The sequence below is a fragment of the Salarias fasciatus genome, chromosome 20 (assembly GCF_902148845.1).
Source record: "Salarias fasciatus chromosome 20, fSalaFa1.1, whole genome shotgun sequence".
NCBI classification, from domain to species: domain Eukaryota; kingdom Metazoa; phylum Chordata; class Actinopteri; order Blenniiformes; family Blenniidae; genus Salarias; species Salarias fasciatus.
The window spans coordinates 33,081,564-33,100,212 of NC_043764.1; the positions used below are offsets into that span (position 1 = coordinate 33,081,564).

The 18,649-nt window shown below is 48.5% G+C and overlaps 2 protein-coding genes across 2 annotated transcripts in view; one reads left to right on the plus strand and one right to left on the minus strand.

Moving 5' to 3' along the window:
• Positions 1–2,787: 2,787 nt before the first annotated feature.
• LOC115408303 (phospholipase A and acyltransferase 4-like) lies at positions 2,788–5,733 on the plus strand. The gene is made up of 4 exons (XM_030118971.1): positions 2,788–2,898; positions 3,486–3,606; positions 4,675–4,973; positions 5,056–5,733. The coding sequence occupies exons 1-4, from the start codon at positions 2,881–2,883 to the stop codon at positions 5,161–5,163; spliced, it is 546 nt and encodes a 181-aa protein (XP_029974831.1). The 5' UTR covers positions 2,788–2,880; the 3' UTR covers positions 5,164–5,733.
• Positions 5,734–7,100: 1,367 nt separating this feature from the next.
• The window catches only part of LOC115407998 (voltage-gated potassium channel subunit beta-2-like), a 49,592-nt gene continuing 38,043 nt past the window's right edge, over positions 7,101–18,649 (minus strand). The window contains exons 5-15 of the mRNA XM_030118570.1: positions 17,969–18,048; positions 17,849–17,893; positions 16,958–17,002; positions 16,416–16,459; positions 13,729–13,815; positions 13,372–13,457; positions 12,273–12,393; positions 11,346–11,440; positions 10,676–10,796; positions 10,521–10,609; positions 7,101–7,205 (exon numbers count right to left, since the gene is read on the minus strand). Coding sequence (XP_029974430.1) covers positions 7,116–7,205; positions 10,521–10,609; positions 10,676–10,796; positions 11,346–11,440; positions 12,273–12,393; positions 13,372–13,457; positions 13,729–13,815; positions 16,416–16,459; positions 16,958–17,002; positions 17,849–17,893; positions 17,969–18,048 — 903 coding nt within the window. The 3' untranslated portion in view covers positions 7,101–7,115. The remainder of the gene's footprint in view (positions 7,206–10,520; positions 10,610–10,675; positions 10,797–11,345; positions 11,441–12,272; positions 12,394–13,371; positions 13,458–13,728; positions 13,816–16,415; positions 16,460–16,957; positions 17,003–17,848; positions 17,894–17,968; positions 18,049–18,649) is intronic.

Genomic DNA, 18,649 nt, shown 5'->3' on the forward strand with positions numbered 1-18,649 from the left:
GAGGCTTGTAGAACAAACGGCTGCAAATATAGAAAAGTTATAGAAATCTAAAAGTTTAAGATAGAAAAGATCTAACTTAACATACAGCAGATCTAAAATATAACACTAGTACTACTACTAAAATAAAATTAAAGTTATAATATACAGAAATATGTACAGGTATGTTTTAGAGCAACAGAATGTGTGGATAATAAAGTGTCCATGGTTGATTTGGGGTTCTACAGACCATAATATAATATCTATATAGTGTCACCAGGGTTCAGACACTTTCTCACCTCTGATTTTCAGTGACTTTATCATGACTTCATAAGTTACTGAATTTTCATGACCAAAACACAGCCTCACGCTTCACTGAAAAGTCATTTTCTTGGCGTATAGAAACATCAGGAGCCGAGCAGAGCTCCTCAGAGCTGCTCCACTCCTCCCTGATGTCTCCTCAGCTCCACTCCGGTTCTCTCCTTGGCAGCGTCTCTTCTGCTGCCGGGAGTCTTTGGAAAAACTCAGCCCGTCTCTTCTTTGCAAAGAAGCAAAAAGAAAGAATACGAGTCCCTCAACGACCTCCACGGTTCACAAATTCTGGCTCGTTTGCCGGCATGTAATTCAATTCAACTCAGCTTTATTTATGAAGCGCCAATTCAAACACTGTCATTTCTAGACACTTCTACAGAGCAGACCCAACAGATCCACATGAGCAAGAACCCTGCAGAACCAGGCTCAGAGGAGAACCCTGCAGAACCAGGCCCAGAGGAGAACCCTGCAGAACCAGGCCCAGAGGAGAACCCTGCAGAACCAGGTCCAGAGGAGAACCCTGCAGAACCAGGCTCAGAGGAGGAGAACCCTGCAGAACCAGGCCCAGAGGAGAACCCTGCAGAACCAGACTCAGAGGAGGAGAACCCTGCAGAACCAGGCCCAGAGGAGAACCCTGCAGAACCAGGCCCAGAGGAGAACCCTGCAGAACCAGGCCCAGAGGAGAACCCTGCAGAACCAGGCTCAGAGGAGAACCCTGCAGAACCAGGCTCAGAGGAGAACCCTGCAGAACCAGGTCCAGAGGAGAACCCTGCAGAACCAGGCCCAGAGGAGAACCCTGCAGAACCAGACTCAGAGGAGGAGAACCCTGCAGAACCAGGCTCAGAGGAGGAGAACCCTGCAGAACCAGGCCCAGAGGAGAACCCTGCAGAACCAGGTCCAGAGGAGAATCCTGCAGAACCAGGCCCAGAGGAGAACCCTGCAGAACTGGGCTCAGAGGAGGAGAACCCTGCAGAACCAGGCTCAGAGGAGAACCCTGCAGAACCAGGCTCAGAGGAGAACCCTGCAGAACCGGGCTCAGAGGAGGAGAACCCTGCAGAACCAGGGTCAGAGGAGAACCCTGCAGAACCAGGTCCAGAGGAGAATCCTGCAGAACCAGGTCCAGAGGAGAACCCTGCAGAACCAGGCCCAGAGGAGAACCCTGCAGAACCAGGCTCAGAGGAGAACCCTGCAGAACCAGGCTCAGAGGAGAACCCTGCAGAACCAGGTCCAGAGGAGAATCCTGCAGAACCAGGCCCAGAGGAGAACCCTGCAGAACCAGGCTCAGAGGAGGAGAACCCTGCAGAACCAGGCTCAGAGGAGAACCCTGCAGAACCAGGCCCAGAGGAGAACCCTGCAGAACCGGGCTCAGAGGAGGAGAACCCTGCAGAACCAGGGTCAGAGGAGAACCCTGCAGAACCAGGTCCAGAGGAGAATCCTGCAGAACCAGGTCCAGAGGAGAACCCTGCAGAACCAGGCCCAGAGGAGAACCCTGCAGAACCAGGCTCAGAGGAGAACCCTGCAGAACCAGGCTCAGAGGAGAACCCTGCAGAACCAGGTCCAGAGGAGAATCCTGCAGAACCAGGCCCAGAGGAGAACCCTGCAGAACCAGACTCAGAGGAGGAGAACCCTGCAGAACCAGGCTCAGAGGAGGAGAACCCTGCAGAACCAGGCCCAGAGGAGAACCCTGCAGAACCAGGTCCAGAGGAGAATCCTGCAGAACTGGGCTCAGAGGAGGAGAACCCTGCAGAACCAGGCTCAGAGGAGAACCCTGCAGAACCAGGCCCAGAGGAGAACCCTGCAGAACCGGGCTCAGAGGAGGAGAACCCTGCAGAACCAGGGTCAGAGGAGAACCCTGCAGAACCAGGTCCAGAGGAGAATCCTGCAGAACCAGGTCCAGAGGAGAATCCTGCAGAACCAGGCCCAGAGGAGAACCCTGCAGAACCAGGGTCAGAGGAGAACCCTGCAGAACCAGGTCCAGAGGAGAATCCTGCAGAACCAGGCCCAGAGGAGAACCCTGCAGAACCAGGCTCAGAGGAGAACCCTGCAGAACCAGGCTCAGAGGAGAACCCTGCAGACCCAGGCCCAGAGGAGAACCCTGCAGAACCAGGCTCAGAGGAGAACCCTGCAGAACCAGGCCCAGAGGAGAACCCTGCAGAACACACACACACACAATATATAAAAAACAAACCAGTCCAATCAGTGAATGTAGTGAATTCCAGCCAATCAGAGCCGGAGGAGGGCCTCATGGCGTTGTGGTATGGTGGGTATGGCTCCGTGATCACGCTGAGTGGCATCAGGGGTTTGGAAACAGGTGGAAGTAGTTTCTAAAAACCGTCACATCCTGGAAAACCACAACTAATTTCATCAACCCGCCCAGAGCTACTTTACCAGCCCAGGTTCAAAAGAAGGAACTCGCCCAACCTGGCAACACTGGTCACATGACTGAAGTCCCAGGTCTGAATCCTCCTCCTCCTCCTCCTCCTCCTCCTCCTCCTCCTCCTCCTCCTCCTCCTCCTCCTCCTCCTCCTCCTTCGTTGTCTTCTCTCAATCTGAATCTGTTTGACAAAACCAGAGAAGTTAGAACACCCAGCCATGGACTACCAGGAGCAGGTCAGTGTGTGTGTGTGTGTGTGTGTGTGTGTGTGTGTATGTGAGAGAGAGAGAGAGTGTGTGTGTGTGTGTGTGTGTGTGTGTGTGTGTGTGCGTGTGCTTGTGTGCGAGTTTGTGTGTGAGTTTGTGTGTATGTAAGTGTGTGTGAGTGTGTGTGTGTGTGTGTGTGTGTGTGTGTGTGTGTGTGTGTGTGTGTGTGTGTGTGTGTGTGTGTGTGTGTGTGTGTGTGTGTGTGTGTGTGTGTGTGTGTACTTGTACAGCTATAGTTGTGAGGACCTTCTGTGAGGACCATGGGGGTTTTTAACCTTACAAGTGAGGACAATTTTCAGAAAGTGAGGACATTTTTGCCGGTCCTCACTGTTGGACAGACCTTTTTTGACCTTTTTGAGGTTCAGACTTGATTTTTGGTTTAGGGTTACAAATAGGTTCCTCACAACTATAGAAGTACAAACGTGTGTGTGTGTATGTGTGTGTGTGTGTGTGTGTGTGTGTGTGTTGCAGACCTGTTCCTCAGTAATGCAGCTGGACCAGTTCCTGCTGGGTGCAGCAGACTGGTTACCTGCGGTGTTCTCTCGGGTGTGTTCCAGGTGAGGGAGGTGGTCTCTGCGGCCCGGTTCGGAGACCTGATCGAGTTCTCCTACCCCATCGGGTACTCTCACTGGGGCGTGTACGACGAGGACGGCTTCGTCATCCACTTCGCGGTGTCCGGTGAGGAGCGATGGACCCGCGGCGTCCTCTGCTGAGACGTGTCTTCATGCTGTTGAAGACTCGTCCTCTGAAAGTCTGAAAATGTGACAAGATGTGAAGGATTTCTTTGTCCCAGAGAACAAGAGGACGAAAGGGACATTTTGATCTACAATAAGTAATGATTATAAGACTGAGATTTATAACAACAGAAATAGCAGCCTGGCTCCTGCTGCCCCGCCCACCACACACACACACACACACCACACACACACACACACACACACACACACACACACACACACACACACACACACACACACACACACCACAGCCCGCCCCACACACACACACACACACACACACACACACACACACACACACACACACACACACACACCACAGCCCGCCCCACACACACCACAGCCTGCCCCACACACACACACACACACACACACACACACACCCACCACACACCACAGCCTGCCCCCCCCACACACACACACACACACACACACACACACACACACACACACACACACACACACACACACACACCACACACCACAGCCTGCCCCACACACACCACAAACAACGCCAACACTCAGCCTTTGAAATCGTCCAGTTTTTCTCCTCAAACCACATAAAGCATAAAGTTTGAGGTGTTGGAGACAGAGGAGACACCGTCCACCGGGAGGCAGGGTGGAGGGAGACGGAGAAAACCTGTGAGAGTCTGAACAGGTGTGAGATTCAGGTGGAGGTTGAGCTTCCAGCAGGAACATCCAGCTGAGCGGCAACGGAAACATCTGGAACAAAGAACAGTGGTGTGTCAGAACGGACCAGAGTCCAGACCCTCATCCAGCGGAACATCTCCCCACCCAGCCTGCCGGAGGCGCGCCGGCCTGCTGGAGGCGCGCCGGCCTGCCGGAGGCGCGCCGGCCTGCCGGAGGCGCGCCGGCCTGCCGGAGGCGCGCCGGCCTGCCGGAGGCGCGCCGGCCTGCCGGCCTGCCGGAGGCGCGCCGGCCTGCCGGAGGCGCGCCGGCCTGCCGGCCTGCCGGACCTCGGGCTGACTGCCGCTGCTGTGTGTTTCAGAGGAGGGGCAGGTGATGCGGCGGATACGAGGCACTCTGGAGGGCTGGTTCCCATACTGCGGAGACCTGCTGCTGGGCCAGACCAAGATCCGCAGGGTGCCGCTGGGCGAGGTCAAGGTCCCGGACGGCGCTCACGTCCTGATCAGCAACAACCGTCACAACTTCAGGCCGTCGGAGCCGGAGCTGATGAGGAAGCGCTGCGACATCCTCCTCCACCAGGAGTTCAAATACGACCTCTTCTTCCTCAACTGCGAACACTTCGCTACGTTCGTGCGTTACGGGAAAGCCGTGTGCAACCAGGTGATCCGTGGCGCCGCAGAAGACGACCCCGAGCTGCTTCAGCAGCGGCAGAACTAAAACCTCTCTGCTTTCCTTCCTGCAGATTCCTGCAAAGTTCAAGAATCAGGAGTGTGAGAAGGCCACCACGGTGTTCCAGACGGCGGTGGATAAGAGAGACCCTGCTCAGTACCAGTGCGACATCGTTTTCTGACTCTGTCTTCGTCTGCGTCTCGTCCGGGTGAATCTCGTCTTTGGTTTGGGGACAGTCAGACTGCGTCAGCCTATCAGCTGTTTACTCCGCTGTCATGGCTCCATTATCAGCCGTCATATTAAGGACTTCCTGATTGTTCGGGGGACAGAAATGAGAGTTGGCCTCAAGGTGAACCTGATGTGGAGCAAACCCAACATGAAGCACATTAAAGGGTTTATTAGTGGCTGTTAAACTGCTCTCTCTGGAGATCAGCCTCGGTGGGATGAGGAAACGCTGAGCCGCTAAAACCAGCACTTTTTCATTATTCCATGATTTGTACGTCAGCATCTGATCCGGTCTGTCAGTAAGAACTGTAATCATTACTCACATTTTAGAGAAAAGTGATCCCAGCCAGTGGGACCATTCAGAGATTAAACACTAAGAAACATTAAAAATGTCACCCAGGTCACAGCGTTACCAAAGAGGACATCACGTCTCAGAATGATGTTTGATGGACCGTGTGTATCATATGCGGACTTCTGCCTCTGAACCTTCAGGAACACATAATAAAGCTGGGATTTTATGAGGAAATGTAGATGTTCTTGGTTTTGCTTCTTGCGCTGTCCTGGATGATCGTTTAATAGATTCAACAGTGTCTCCCCCCCCCCCCCCCCCCCCCCCCCCCCCCCCCCCACACACACACACACACACACACACACACACACACACACACACACACCTCTGAAGCAGCCTGGTGTTTTTGTTGATTCTCAGCTGTGCGCTTCAGTCGGGCTGAGCGGCACATCGATCCCCTGATGGAAAACTTCCCGATCCAAACGGTCTCTGATCATTAAATCTATGAACTTGAATCTGACAATGTTTTCCTGCATGAAGCCTCCCCTTCACCCATCTTCTTCAGTCTTGATGGAATAACAATAATCCGACTGAGTTTCTCTCTTTATTTGACAGGTGTCCAGATTTCACCCATAATTCACTCATTGCTTCAAAAATAACAATCATGTCTTCATAACAGGCATAACAATGAAATAGTAGTGGGACATGTTGAAGTCTGTACTGTTTGTGGTGAGTTTAAACCAAACATGACACTTCTGTTCTCAGCAGATCAACTCTGATCCACATCTCGTATCTCTGTCTGAAAACCAGCTCTTCCTCTCAGTTAATGTCCTAATCTGTTCAACTGGGAAACATGGTGACAGCATATTCAGTCTCTGTGCCTGTAAACTACACCAGCACATATTTATAAATGGAATGAAATGTGTTAGCAGCCTTTTATGCTCTAAATCCCACAGAAAATATACCCCTGTGGAAATAATGATATGATTAAATAAACATAATAGAATATTTTTCCCACAGATTTGACGAGATGTGATATAAATGGCACACAGTGGCGTTTGTTTTGAATAGTCTTGGAGGGGATTGACTCTTTAAACATCTTTTAAAACGTTACTCAGGTTAAAATAGTCCCCTTTTATTTTAGTGAAACTGGAGCTATAACATGAAAATAAGTACGACTGAGTAAAGCAGCATTCATGTAGAGCTGAACAGTGAGCACAGTTTCTGAACGGTGGAAACAGTGAAGGACTAAAGACACACAGAGTGCTCACTTCTAATCACCCCGGGTCAGTCTCAGCTGGCCTCCATCCGTGAACATAAAACTGGAAGTTTCATTGTGAGATTCTAAGAAGCTAAAGTGTCTGACAGATGAGAGCGAACTGCCACTCTCTGTTCCCAAAGCATGAGCACAGTTCTTATTGTAATGATGAAACAGAAGAAGAAACGTTCCTCTTCCACAGGATCACCACGTCTAGATGATATATCACTGTAAAAGACAAGTTCATGAACGGAGCCTCTAATTCACATGTTGAGGCCGCCGTCACCCATCAGGCCAGGCTCCCGGCTCCTCTCCAGAGGCAGATGGCATTAAAGCTGTCAGCGGTCCGTCACCAGGTCTCTTAGGACCTGAAGTCTTTTTTACTGTTGGGCTTGTTTCCCAGGATACCGTCCACTTCAGAAACCACCGAGAGCGATAACTTTGGCAGAACCTGTGAAGTGAGATCAGAGGAGAATCACAACCGTCCCTCTCTTGACTCTTTTCAGTGACCGGAGAGTCTGGAGTCACTACGCCTACAATAACACTGTCAATACAACCGCAAGACTGTCTTCAGTAATGCTATCGGCCATTATTGAAGTTAACTTAGTTTCTTCTTTGAGAGCTGCCGCCTCGTTGTGGTCGGGGAGTTTGAGAGCCCACATGATCCAGGACATATGTTGTCTGGGGCTTTATTCCCCTGGTAGGGTTTCCCATAGCGAACAGGTCCTGGGTGACAGCAGCAGATCAGTGAACACAATACAAGGAGTGTGGCGTTGCCCGGTATGGCCCAGCCAGGACCCCACCCTGGAGCCAAGCCGGGGTTGGGGCTCACATGTGAGTGTCTGGTGGTCATGCTTTTTTCCACACGGTAGACTCACCACCCGCCGGGGGAACCGTTGGGCTCCGGCCACAGTGTGCATTGGGTGACCGGTGACCCGATCCCCAGACACAGACCGGCTCTAGGGACATGGAAGGTCGCCTCGATGGGGGGAAGGAGCCTGAGCTTGTGAGGGAGGTTGAGAGGTACCGGGTAGATATAGTCGGGCTCACCTCCACACACAGCCTGGGCTCTGGAACCCAACCTCTCGAGAAGGGCTGGTTCTCCCCAGTGAACCAGAGGGTCTGGTCCCTGGTCCTTTGGGTCGGGGACAGGTGCCTCACTGTTGTCTCGGCTTACGGGCCGAACAGCAGAGCAGAGTACCCGGCCTTCTTGGAGTCCCTGGGAGGGGTGCTGGACAGTGCTCCATCTGGGGACTCCATTGTTCTACTGGGGGACTTCAACGCCCACGTGGGCAGCGACAGTGAGACCTGGAGGGGGGTGATTGGATCGCACGGCCTCCCCGATCTGAACCCGAGTGGTGTTCTGTTATTGGACTTCTGACTAGCCACAGTTTGTCCATAACGAACACCATGTTCGAGCTCAGGGGGGTCCATAAGTCCACCTAGCACCAGGACACTCTAGGTCGGAGGTCGATGATCGACTTTGTTGTCGTGTCATCTGACCTCTGACCTCATGTTTTGGACACTCGGGTGAAGAGAGGAGCAGAGCTGTGGACTGATGAGTTGGATTCACTGGTTGAGGAGGAAACCGGACAGACTTGGCAGACCCAAACGTGTTGTGAGGGTCTGCTGGTAACGTCTGGTGGAACCCTCTGTCAGCAGGGTTTTCAACTCCCACCTCCAGGAGAGCTTCTCTCATGTCCCGAGGGAGGCTGGGGACATGGAGTCCCATTGGACCATGTTCTCTACCTCCATTGTCGGAGCAGCTGCCCGGAGCTGTGGTCGTAAGGTCTTAAAGGAATACTCCGAAGATTTTGGACCCACGCCCTATCCCGATCATTTACAAAGTGAGATAAGCTCATAAATACCTTTTTTGTGTCCGTTCGTCCAGTGCCTGGCTAACAGCTGTTAGCATCGTAGTTAGCTTAGCTCAACTATGGCAGGTGAAGAGGAGACAGAGCCAGACTGAGAAAGTGCACAAAGTCCTCCTTCCAGTGGTCCAGGGGACGGCGTATTAGCACGCGAAGTAAATCCGAATGGTTATAAAGCATTTTAAAAGACGTGGTTTTTTTTCAATCCGTTAAAATAATGTTTTGATACACAGACCTGCGCATGGCAGTGCTCCGCGGAAGGATATACCGGAGCACAGCAGTAGAAGCCACAGACTCAGCCGCTGTGCTCCGGTATATCCTTCCACGGAGCACTATGCTTGTGCAGATCTGTGTGTATTAAAACGTTATTTTAAGGGATTGAAAAGAAAACACGTCTTTTAAAATGCTTTATAACCATTCGGATTTACTTCACGTGCTAATACGCCGTCCCCTGGACCACTGGAAGGAGGATTTTGTCCACTTTCTCAGTCTGGCTCTGTCTCCTCTTCACCTGCCATAGTTGAGCTAAGCTAACTACGATGCTAACAGCTGTTAGCACTGGACGAACGGACACAAAAAAGGTATTTATGAGCTTATCTCACTCTGTAAATGATCGGGATAAGGCATGGGTCCAAAATCTTCGGAGTATTCTTTTAAGGCGGTTGCTGCCATGGTGGTAACCACTGAACCCGGTGGTGGACACTGGAAGTAAGGGCTGCCGTCCAGCTGAAGAAGGAGTCCTATTGAGCCTTGTTGGCTCATAAGGCTCCCAAAGCAGCTTACAGGTTCCAGCAGGCCAGGTGGGGATTGGGAGGAGTTCAGGAAGCCATAGAGGAAGCAGAAGCTGAGGTGTCAGAGGTGGACTCGTCCATCACTCAAGCTGAAGTCATCGAGGTGGTCAGTAAGCTCCTTGGTCTCAAGGCACCGGGGGTGGATGAGATTCGCCCTGAGTACCTGAAGTCTCTGGATGTTCAGGACTGTCTTGGTTGATATGTTTCTGTAACATGGCATGGTGGTTGGGGACAGAACCTCTGGACTGGCAGACCGGGGTGGTGGTTCCCCTTTTTAAGAGGGGGACCGGAGGGTGTGCTCCAACTATAGGGGGATCACGCTCCTCAGCCTCCCGGGGAAAGTCTTTGCCAGGGTACTGGAGAGGAGGATTCCACCGATAGTCAAACCTCGGATTCAGGAGGAACAATGCAGTTTTCGTCCTGGTCGTGGAATAATGGACCAGCTCTAGACCCTCCATAGGGTGCTTGAGGGCTCGTGGGAGTTCGCCCAACCAGTCCACATGTGTTTTGTGGACTTGGAGAAGGCGTTCCATAGCGCCCTTCGTGGTGTCTTGTGATGGTGCTGTGGGAATATGGAGTCCAGGGCCCCTTGTTCAGGGCCGTCGGACCTGTTCGCGGTGCATGTTGGATTCTTGGCTGCCCTTTTCTGTTCACAATTTTTATGGAGAGAATTTATAGATGCAGCTAGAGGCCAGAGGGGGTCCGGTTCATGGACCAAAGACTAGAAGGAGGGTCACTTCATCTCTGGTCTTCACAGATGGTGTTGTCCTGTTGGCTTCATTGAACCTGGACCAGCATGCACTGGGCGGTTTGCTGCTAAGTGTGAAGCGACTGGGATGAGGATCAGCAAACTCGTCCAATCAAAGAAGATTTGATGGAATTGATGAAAGAAACAATAAACCTCAGCTACAGTTGGAAAGTAAATCAGTATAATATCAATGAAACTGAACAGAACCTGGCATTTAAAAGTGTTTGGAAATATCTCAGTTACTCAGAAGGACTGATCTTAAATTATGTCATGAACCCAGACGGTTCTGCGAGAACAGAGCTGCTGTTTCCCTGTGAAACCTTCCCTTTCTGGTTTTGGGCCGTCGGGTGTCTGACCTGAACAGCTCGGATGTTGTCCATCAGCTGATCGGCTCTGGAGGCTCCCAGCAGGACGGCGTTCACCCCGTCGTTCCTCAGACACCAGGCTGCAGGCAGACACATCTGATGAGGCTCACTTCCTCCTGGACCGATGTGCGGCTGCTGTCTCTCACCAATGGCCAGCTGAGGCAGCGTACAGCCCAGCCGCTCCGCCACCGCCTGCAGTTCCTTCACCTTCAGCTGCTGGCGGCTGCCCTCCTCGCTCAGGATCCTGTCCTTCAGCCACTGGTAGCCCTGATCCACACAACCAGAACAGCAATGACCCTCACACACAGAACCCTGCAGAGCCACAGATCCGTCTGAAGATCAGGTTTACGCCACTGGAATCACTGGAGGGCTAATTCTAACATTTTGACCTTGATCCAGGAGCCTCATGGCTTCATCCTGTTCACTAGAAAAGGCTGGATGGATGATGGATGGATGGATGGATGGATGGATGGATGGAAGGAGGGATGGATGGATGGATTGATGGAGGGATGGATGGAGGGATGATGGATGAAAATGTTTAAACCAATATCAGCTGGTTTCCTCTGTCTCTGGGTTTCTCAGATACAGATCTTCAGTAGTGTGCACATCTCAGAGCTCCTGGTGAAAATAAATGAGACCACATTGACTGAAACTCGTCAAAAAAAAAAAAAAAAAAATCGGTGAATTATTGTTTAGAGTTCAGTGGAGACTGAAAACTCCAGGTGGATGCTCCCGAAGCGGCCCTGTGGTGGAGACAGCGCAGCAGGGCGACTGGATGGATCAGTAACGGTGACGCCAGTCAGAGGACGATGGTACCTTCAGCGAGGCTCGAGACTGAGCAGGAACGCCCACGCTGTACTTCCCAGACAGGATCCCACAGGCCAGCGGAGACCAGGTCATCGCCCCGATGCCTGCCAGACACAGCCCAGGAAACACACTGCTCAGTGGTCATCTCTCTCACACACACACACACACACACACACACACACACACACACACACACACACACACACACACACACACACTTTTGTACTTCTGGTTGTGAGGACATTCATTGAGATAATGTATTTCCCCGCCCCTTACTTTAACCTTAACCATCAAAAATAAATGCTGAACCCCAACCCAGACCCTAAACCTAGTTCTAACCCAGAATCCAGTCTTAAGCCTCATAAAGGTCTGTCAGAAAGAGAGGACCAGCAAAGATGTCGTCAGTCTGTTGGTCTAAAACTCACGCTGGTCCTTATAGTTATTAAGAATTTCCAGCAGCTGGTGTTTCAAATATAAATATCTGAAATACAAACATCCAACATTCACTGAAATAATGGAACCTGTTGGTAAAAAGTGCTTTCTGATTCCCTTTGAAACCACAATATTTGATCCAATAACCACTAACAATGAATTATGCCAATTAAACAAAGCAAAGATGCTAATTAACAATGCTGTTGTTAATCAGTGATTTATATAATCAAACTATAAGAAATAAAATTCCTGTTTAAGTATTTTCCATGAAACTATTCTAACATCCTGATTACAATATGAGAATTGAAGTGTTCAAAACTGTGAATTGAATGTGAGTCTCAGTGTTTACAGCTGATCTTAATTAACAACAAATACAAAACTCAATGAGACGAGAAAAGCAAATCAGTGTTGTTGGTTCATTATTGAGTATTTCTTCTATTGGTTTCTGGTCTCTGGCTCAGGTGAAGGACTGCTTCCTCCTGCAGAGGTGTGAAGCTGCTTCACCGATCTTGTGGAAGAGGTCGGGCAGCTGCACCTCCACCTTCTCCCTCTGGAACATGTGGTACTCCGCCTGCTCGCAGATGGGGGGGATCTGGTTGAACTGGCGGGCCACGGAGTAGGCCTCCTGCAGAAGAGCACAGGTCCACATGAGGAACCGGGCCGGTCCAGGAGAACCAACACATCAGCTCATTTCCTTCATTGATGTATTGATTCTGCAGTGTTTTAACAGAAACACTGGACAAACTGAGAGAAAAGGACATTTTATTTGCTTGGATTACATTGAGAAGAATAAAGACTTATTTACTTTGTAAAACTTGTTTTGATTTTAGGAAAATTCTACATATTGGTCAGAATCCAAACCTGCTTTGAAGACTACTGTCAGGAAGTAATTCAACATGGTGCCAAAATTCAAGGACAAAGGGAAAAACTATTGAAAAGGAACTATTTTATTAATTCTGATGTTTTTTAATCACTGATTTATATTTAGTTATTTTTGTTATCGTTCTTTCTCATCACTACGTTGTGCCAACTGGTTCTTTCAATGTAGTTGGAAATGCATCTGTTCTGGACTGTTAGCCGAAGCCCACCATACTCTGCTACTCTGCTTCTGATTGGCTGTAATCTGACTAAACCTGCTGTTCTGATTGGCTAAACCTGGTGTTCTGATTAATTAAACCTGGATTTCTGATGGATTAAACCTGCTGTTCTGATTAATTAAACCTGGATTTCTGATGGATTAAACCTGCTGTTCTGATTGGCTGCCTGTTCCTATCATTTATTGGAGCTCTCCGCTCCAGTGGCTGGAAGTGAGGAGAGATGAAGCGAGAGAAAAGATGATAAAGATAAGAGGCGCTACCTTCTCTGGATTGTTGTGATCAGTGTTCAGCCACACTCTATTTAACACTAACTATGTAATCATTTACTCATCAAACGGTAATTAAAAAAGAAAACGCCTGAATAGAGTTTTGTTATTCATGAAAAGGTGGACTGATGTGCCTTGTGGTCTGGATGTGGACCAGGGTCCAGACTTTGAGCAGCTATGGTCTGCAGTCAGCTGGAGGCCAGATCCTCCTGTACAGAACCAAGAGGAGGACAGACTCACCATGATCTCCATGGAGGTCCAGCGGGAGGTTCCCCAGTACATGGCCATGCCCTGGTTGATCACATGGGTCATGGCCCTCACCGTCTCTACAGGAACAGCCAGCAGCGATCAGAGGAGGAGGGGAGAGGAACGCCAGAGTGAGCAGACCCTTCAGATCATCATGTACAGTGCTCAACACTCAGGACTCTTCAGATGTGGAGATTTTCATCAAAAAAGAAGAAGCAAATATTTAGACTGATTATTTCCCTGACTTCAGAAAGTTACTGAAGAAACAAACTTCAACTGATTTTCACTGAGGATACAAAACTGTTAAAGAAAGAAGAACTCAGCCTGCTGTGCTCAGAGGAAATGCTTCACCTTCGATGGGCGTGCTGGGATCGGGCCGGTTGGCGAACACCACGTCTACGTACTCCAGCTGCAGTCTGTCCAGCGAGGCTCGCAGGCCTGGTTCAGAGAGAGCGCTGATCGGTTTCCAGCAGAGAGCAGTTGATGCTCTGCATTCAGCTTTGACCCTGCTCCCTCAGTTCACACTTTTACCTGTGCTTTGATTGATTGATTGATTGATTGATTGATTGATTGATTGGCTTTATTTCAAAAACATGCATCCTATTATGGATCTACAAGAGTACAAACAAAACACAAGATTGGAAAAGGAGAAGGAAGAAGTAAAACTTCTCTGAATCCTACCCCTTTGTCCTCTACAAAATCATCAGCATGAATCAGACAAAAAAATTCACATTTCAAAATTGTTCACCAATTCTCTCACTTCCTAATAACTAGAGATAATGGTTGGCATCACTCAACATTTTCTCAACATAAACACTTTCATTCATTTCTATAGTTGCTGAACACAAGATCTTTATATTTTCTTTTAAACACACTCAAATTAGCGCTTTTCTTAGATCCTCAGTTTATTCCATAAATCCACACCGCAAATTGAAAGACAAAAGCTCTTTTTTGTTGTACGGTGAAACTATCCCCTCTCAGATTATACCCTCCTTGCCTATTGGAAAACAAAACTTGTATATTACCAGGTAATGTGTTTTTTTCCTGCGTTAAACATAAGTATTGCCGTTTTAAATTTGACCAGATCTGGGAATTTTAATTCCTTGGATTCCAAGAACAGTCTGTTGGTATGTTCAGGGTATCCAGCTTTGTGCACTATTCTTATTGCCTTTTTCTAAAGTACCACAAGTGACTGTAAATTGCTGGGATATGTTTTGCCCCATACCTCCACACAGTAGCTGAGGTGTGGCATTACTAATGAAGAGAACAAAATATGTTGTGCTTTATAATTTAAAAAGGGTTTAGTTTTGCTCAGTAATCCAACACTCTTTGCCAGTTTTATTTTTATATTCTTTATTTGTGGCTTCCAGTTTAACTGTTCATCAAGTATTACACCTAAAAATGTAGTCTCAGTTACTCGTTCAATTTCGTTATTATCTATAATCATCCGTTCCTCAGTTTTATCATTTTGTTTCCAAATAAAATATATTTAGTTTTTTCCATATTTATTGATACTTTGTTTAGCCTGAACCAGTGATTCAGATGTGTTAGTTCTGTCATTACATCATGCATCAGATTCCTTAATTTTTTCCAGAGCATAGGATGTTGGTGTCGTCTGCAAAGAGTATGAATTTAAATTTTTTGGATGTCATACATAGGTCATTAATAAACAATGTAAAGAGTTTTGGACCCAATACAGAGCCCTGTGGTACTCCAACTGTGATGTCCAAAGATGATGATCTGTAATCTCTAATCTGTACATACTGTTTGCGATTTCCCATGTAACTTCTTAACCATTCCAGAACAATGCCTCTAATCCCACATCTTTCCATTTTCATAAATAATATATCATGGTCAATTGTATCAAATGCTTTTTTTAGATCCACAAAAACATTGATCACATGATTACTTTTATCAATACAGCTAGATATTTCTTCAGTTAGGTCAAGCAATGCAAGTGCAGTTGATCTTTGTTCTCTGAACCCATACTGGCTGTCCGACAAAATGTTGAATTTTTCCAAGAAAACTTTAAGTCTCTTTTCAAACAGTTTTTCCAGTACCTTTGAGAACCGGCACAATAAAGACACCGGACAATAATTTTAGTATAATTTGCTATCACCTGATTTGTAAAGTGGGATGACTTTGGCCATCTTCATTTTCTGTGGAAAAACTCCAGTAGTAAAAGAGAGGTTACAGATGTAGGTTAGTGGATTTGCTTTACTATGTATTACATTTTTCACTATCGTCATGTCAATCCCATTGCAATCAGTTGAAGTCTTGTTTTTGAATGACTTTACTGTATCGATGACCTCTTTGGTTTCCACCTTGCTTAAAAAGATTGAATTTGGATTCCTTGATCAAAAACAGTTGGATCAATGATCTGATTTCCTCCAATTTTCGCAGCCGACTTCTCCCCAACACTTACAAAATAGTCACTGAATCCCTCAACTATGTCTTCTGTGTTGCTAATGTGTCTGTCCTCACAAAAAAAAAACATTTGGGCAGACTTGAATAGTTTTACTGTTAATTTCCACATGCCTTTAATGTTATCTTTTCTTTTTTCTAACTCTTTAGTATAATATTCTTTTCTGGATAATTGTAATATACTATTTAATTAGTTTTTATACTTTCTGTATTTTGTATTTGGCGGGGCTGGACCACAGGGAGGTCCAGCAGCACCACCGAGGTCTGAGACGACAGGAAAACGGTCTCTGGGTGGAAATCAGGCTGTCGCTGTCTTATTGAGCTGTAGCGTCACCGTTCCTCACTCCCTCCCAGCCTGTATCCAGGAGTCACCAGTCAATTCTTCAAAACATCGAGTTCAGTAAATAAATAAAATAAGTGTATGTATATATACATCGCTTTGAAACCCCAAATTTCAGTGAAGGTGTTATTAATATTTTTAATGATAATAAACTGAAATAACATAATTAAATAGAGAACTCTGAGCATCACGAACACTAACAACCCCTGAGGGCCGGTCAGCACATCCAGACGGCCACGCCCGGTCCGCGGGCCTCATGATGCCCAGCTCTCACCTTCAATGATGTGTTTCCTGGAGAGTCCTCTTTCCATCTCCGCTCTGAAACGAAAACCAGTGACAAACTGAGTTTTTCTGGAAACTGAAGTTAAAATACCTCCAGATTCTCTTTAATTGCTGGGAAACAGCTTGTTGCTGCAGCTGGACGACAGACGCTTCCCAGAGAAACTCTTTCTAATGAGATTCTTCACTGTGGCTGATCTACAAGCCCACTCTGGCTCCCTGCAGGGGTTCAACATGTCTTTTTCTGCTCAGTCAGTGAAGTGTTGAAGCACTTCCCCTCCTGATCGCTGTTCACTCCATGCCTGGCCACGTCTGTCTGAGTCTCAGGTTTACATAAATACAGATTAAATAAGAAACGGAGGTAGAATGCGTGAACATCAGGTGTCTTTATGGGCTCCACACACGCCCATGTGACGAGCGGAGGCAGAACGCCGTGTTGGCCTCGTCACGCAGGGAGGCGGAGCGGCGGCCTCCCTGTGGGGGGCCAGCACCGCGAGTCCACTTCCAGACAAGACAGAAGACACAGCGTGAACCAACCTTCCTCCCCAAAAGATTTTAGTGGTGATCACCAAACTGGAACGCCTGCAGGGCAAAACAGACACAAGGTGAAGAACCACACGGAACCCTGGGAACACGGCAGTCAGTCCTGGATTTATTCTGAGAAGAGCTTCAGAGATCCGGTATGAGCCCGAAGGGAGCGACAGGAAAGAGTTCAGTCAGAACCTCATGAAACACCGGGCTTCACCGAGAAACACCAAGCTTCTCTCAGTGTTCCTGTCTACAGTGTAGTGTTCTCTACAGAGTGTGTGGGTGTGTGTGTGTATTGTATTTTGTATTTATTCGTTCATTTCAGGCAATTGCTATACAATAATGCACAAAGAAAAGGAAACATATTCACAGGAGCAATAAACAGTGTAACAAGTAACAGGATTTCATTATGCCTGAAAGGGAGTGGGAGGAAGAAAACTTATTTCATTTAATCAATTTAATGTGTGTGTGTGTGTGTGTGTGTGTGTGTGTGTGTGTGTGTGTGTGTGTGTGTGTGTGTGTGTGGTTTCATTACATAAACAACAGCACCAACTAGTGGACCAAAACGAAAACTACCTACTTCTCAGTGTTTCTGCTGTTTCCATGGAAACAGACAGTAGCTAACATGTTTCTGAACTGAAACAGAATGACCTCCGTCTGAAACGTCCTCATTGGTTGGAGCAGTGTTCAGAAACACTCCCACTCTGGCAGGCAGTGGAGTCAGTGAAGCACTGTGTTCTCTATTCACAGCAGGGGGCCGTGGTGCGATGGACGTGGTGGACGTCCCGTCTGGAGACACTTTATTCAGTCCTTGCTGCAGTGAGTCAAGTCTTGACCTTTTCAGAGTGTTACGGTCTCTCCAGTCAGACGCCGTGACGGCCAGAGCAGAGGACACCTCACCTCCATCCTTTCTTCTTGATGACGCCTCCCAGCACCTCCTCGGCCCTGCAGACATGGAGGACACCGTCAGTCTCCAAAGTGGCATCGGCCACGAGGCTGTGAAGACGGGACGCTACTGACTTGCCGGCGCTGTAGACTTCAGCCGTGTCGAACAGGTTGATTCCGTTCTCGTAGGCCAGCGTCACCAGCTCCTCAGCAACCTGCAGACAACAAGCAGACAGGACTCAGCAGCGAGGACTCGGGTCCCAGACGCAAAGCCGCAGAACTCACGTGACTGTGCCCGCCTATCCTGTATCCTGACACCTGTCCAGGCCCGGGTCCAGGTTCGGGTCCAGGCCGAGATCAGACTCTGATCCATCTCATGAGCGGCTCCCAAAGCATTTCACCCTGTTGTTCACACTCATACACCAATGGTGAATGCCGCATTGTGAGCCGCTCAGTCCTGGGAGCGGTTTGGGACTCAGTGTCTTTCTCAAGGACACTTCAACATGTGGAACAACCAACCGCCTAACCCCCAACCCCCAACCCCCAACCCTCTAACCCTTACCCTGGACAGGCGCCCAGCATGAGGCGGATCCAGAAGCAAAGTCTGGAGTACATTCAGTTCAATTCAGTTCAATTCTGCTTTATTTATATAGCGCCAATTACAACACAGTCACTTCCAGACAGTTTACAGAGAAAACCCAACAGATCCACATCAGCAAGGAAGACCCAGGCTCAGAGGAGAACCCTGCAGACCCAGGCTCAGAGGAGAACCCTGCAGAACCAGGCTCAGAGAAGAACCCTGCAGAACCAGGCTCA